Source organism: Dendroctonus ponderosae, unplaced genomic scaffold (genome assembly GCF_020466585.1).
Source record: "Dendroctonus ponderosae isolate FM_Combo_2020 unplaced genomic scaffold, Dpon_F_20191213v2 Dpon_F_20191213_1, whole genome shotgun sequence".
Lineage (NCBI taxonomy): Eukaryota > Metazoa > Arthropoda > Insecta > Coleoptera > Curculionidae > Dendroctonus > Dendroctonus ponderosae.
This window is the reverse complement of record NW_026017110.1, coordinates 26,794,366-26,796,388: the sequence shown is the minus strand read 5'-3', so window position 1 is coordinate 26,796,388 and position 2,023 is coordinate 26,794,366. Positions and strand designations below refer to the sequence as shown.

The 2,023-nt window shown below is 42.8% G+C and overlaps 1 protein-coding gene across 2 annotated transcripts in view; it reads left to right on the top strand.

Moving 5' to 3' along the window:
• The first annotated feature begins 412 nt into the window (after positions 1-412).
• LOC125505818 (teneurin-m-like) overlaps positions 413-2,023 on the top strand; it is a 7,723-nt gene continuing 6,112 nt past the window's right edge. Inside the window, exons 1-3 of one of the 2 annotated variants that reach the window (XM_048670438.1) lie at positions 413-657; positions 783-992; positions 1,045-1,380. In XM_048670438.1, coding sequence (XP_048526395.1) covers positions 435-657; positions 783-992; positions 1,045-1,380 — 769 coding nt within the window. In that variant the 5' untranslated portion in view covers positions 413-434. The remainder of the gene's footprint in view (positions 658-782; positions 993-1,044; positions 1,381-2,023) is intronic. The other variant, XM_048670439.1, reaches the window with a different exon arrangement.

Sequence of the window (2,023 nt, the reverse complement as noted above, 5' to 3'; positions counted from 1 at the left end):
CTATCATATAGACTTTTTACGATACTTTTTTTAACCATTATCGGGTGATTTGAGTCGAAATTCAAATATCGGTTAGTATGAGTAGGTTTTCTATATACCAAGGTTTCGAAATTGTCTAAATTTTTCTGAATTAGTATGTCGAGAAAAGGAATTTGGTGATTTTGTTCTTCTTAAATAGTGAATTTAATTGTTGGTTCTTTATTATTCAGATAAGATAAATAGTAGTTCTTATTGCGAAATAGGAGCACGATTTATCAATCTGTAATAAAAGACGTGAGGAAATGCTGTCTTTTTTAAAGGCAAAAATTTTTGAGGCGAAATCCCCAAAAAGAAGTTTGTAAAAAAATGAATCCGCCTCAACAATATAGAACTTGTCTACAACCACAGTACTAAAAAACCGCCTTCTATTTCCTACTGATATTTGGTATGTTTGCATGTTCATGTTCTTTGACCCTTCACTAGGCGTTTGCCCAGTGCTCTGCAGCCAACGTGGAGAGTACATCAATGGAGAATGCCAATGCAATCCAGGCTGGAAAGGCAAGGAATGCCAACTGAGACACGATGAATGCGAAGTGCCAGATTGCAACGGGCATGGACATTGCGCGAATGGCAAATGCAACTGCATCAGGGGGTACAAGGGGAAGTTTTGCGAAGAGGGTAAGCAGTTTGCGCCCTCCATGTCACTAACACACTAATATCTCTGGACTTGCGCTTCTAAAGGGCATCATGACACACGACGAATAGCGTTACGTGTAACTAAGTGGGTTCTTGTTTTGATTCAGCCGATTGTCCGCACCCAACTTGCTCCGGCCACGGCTACTGCCTGGAGGGTTCCTGCATCTGCAAGAAGGGCTGGAAGGGCGCAGATTGCGCCCAAATGGACAAAGAGGCGCTCCAATGTCTTCCAGACTGTTCCGGACATGGATCGTTCGACTTGGATTCGCAGACGTGTACGTGCGAGCCCAGATGGTCCGGCGATGACTGTTCTAAAGGTTCGCTCGTTGCCTTCAAGCATCAACCAGCATGCTCAATGCTTTGTTGCAGAACTTTGCGACTTGGATTGCGGCAATCACGGCCATTGCGTATCGGAAGCATGCCAATGCAGCCGGGGATGGTCGGGCGAGTATTGCAACTTGAAGCAATGCGATCCGAGATGCAACGAGCATGGACAGTGCAAGAATGGGACATGCTTGTGCGTGACGGGCTGGAATGGGAAGCATTGCACGATTGAAGGTTGCCCCAACAGCTGTTCCGCCCATGGGCAATGCCGGTTTAATGGGGACGGGATGTGGGAGTGTCGCTGCGAAAATGGTTGGGACGGACCGGATTGTAGCATTTTGTTGGAACAGAACTGCAATGATGGTCGAGATAATGATAAAGGTAAGAGGGTTTAGATTATTTTGTGGGAGGTAAGGTTTAGGGTGAGGCTAGTTGGAAGCGTTTTACTGATGAGTACTGTTGACAATAGTCTACGGATTCAAGATGTTCAAATATCACCTAAAATATACTTTGGTGAATACGCAGGTGAAAAGTTTTTGCTATGTATGCTGCGACGCAATGTTTTAAAGTGCTTTCTTATTATCGATTTCAATAGAAGCAATTTCAGACGCACGTAGAACGCTTGGTATAGGGAAGTTTATATTTGAAATCCATATGAAAGATGTTGGATATAATATAAATCCATCGAAGATGAAAGTGTGTGGATATTCCCGATAATGGCACCGACTCCCGACTCAATTTTAAGGCACAATGCCTCAAATATTGGAGCAGTAAAAGCTGATATGGGGGTTATAATAACACGACAATCCTGCGGAATTATTTCCCATTGTGCGGTGTAATTTATTTTTGCGGTTTGAATTTTGAAAGCGATTGGATTAGGTTCTGATTTATTTTCCTGACTGCGTGTAATTGTTGTTATATTTTTTATTTCCTGGGTTTCAATCAAAATGTGAAATAAACATGTTCATATCGTTTCGGCGAGGCAACAGCGCCATCATGAATTTTAAATCTGATGATGGCGCTG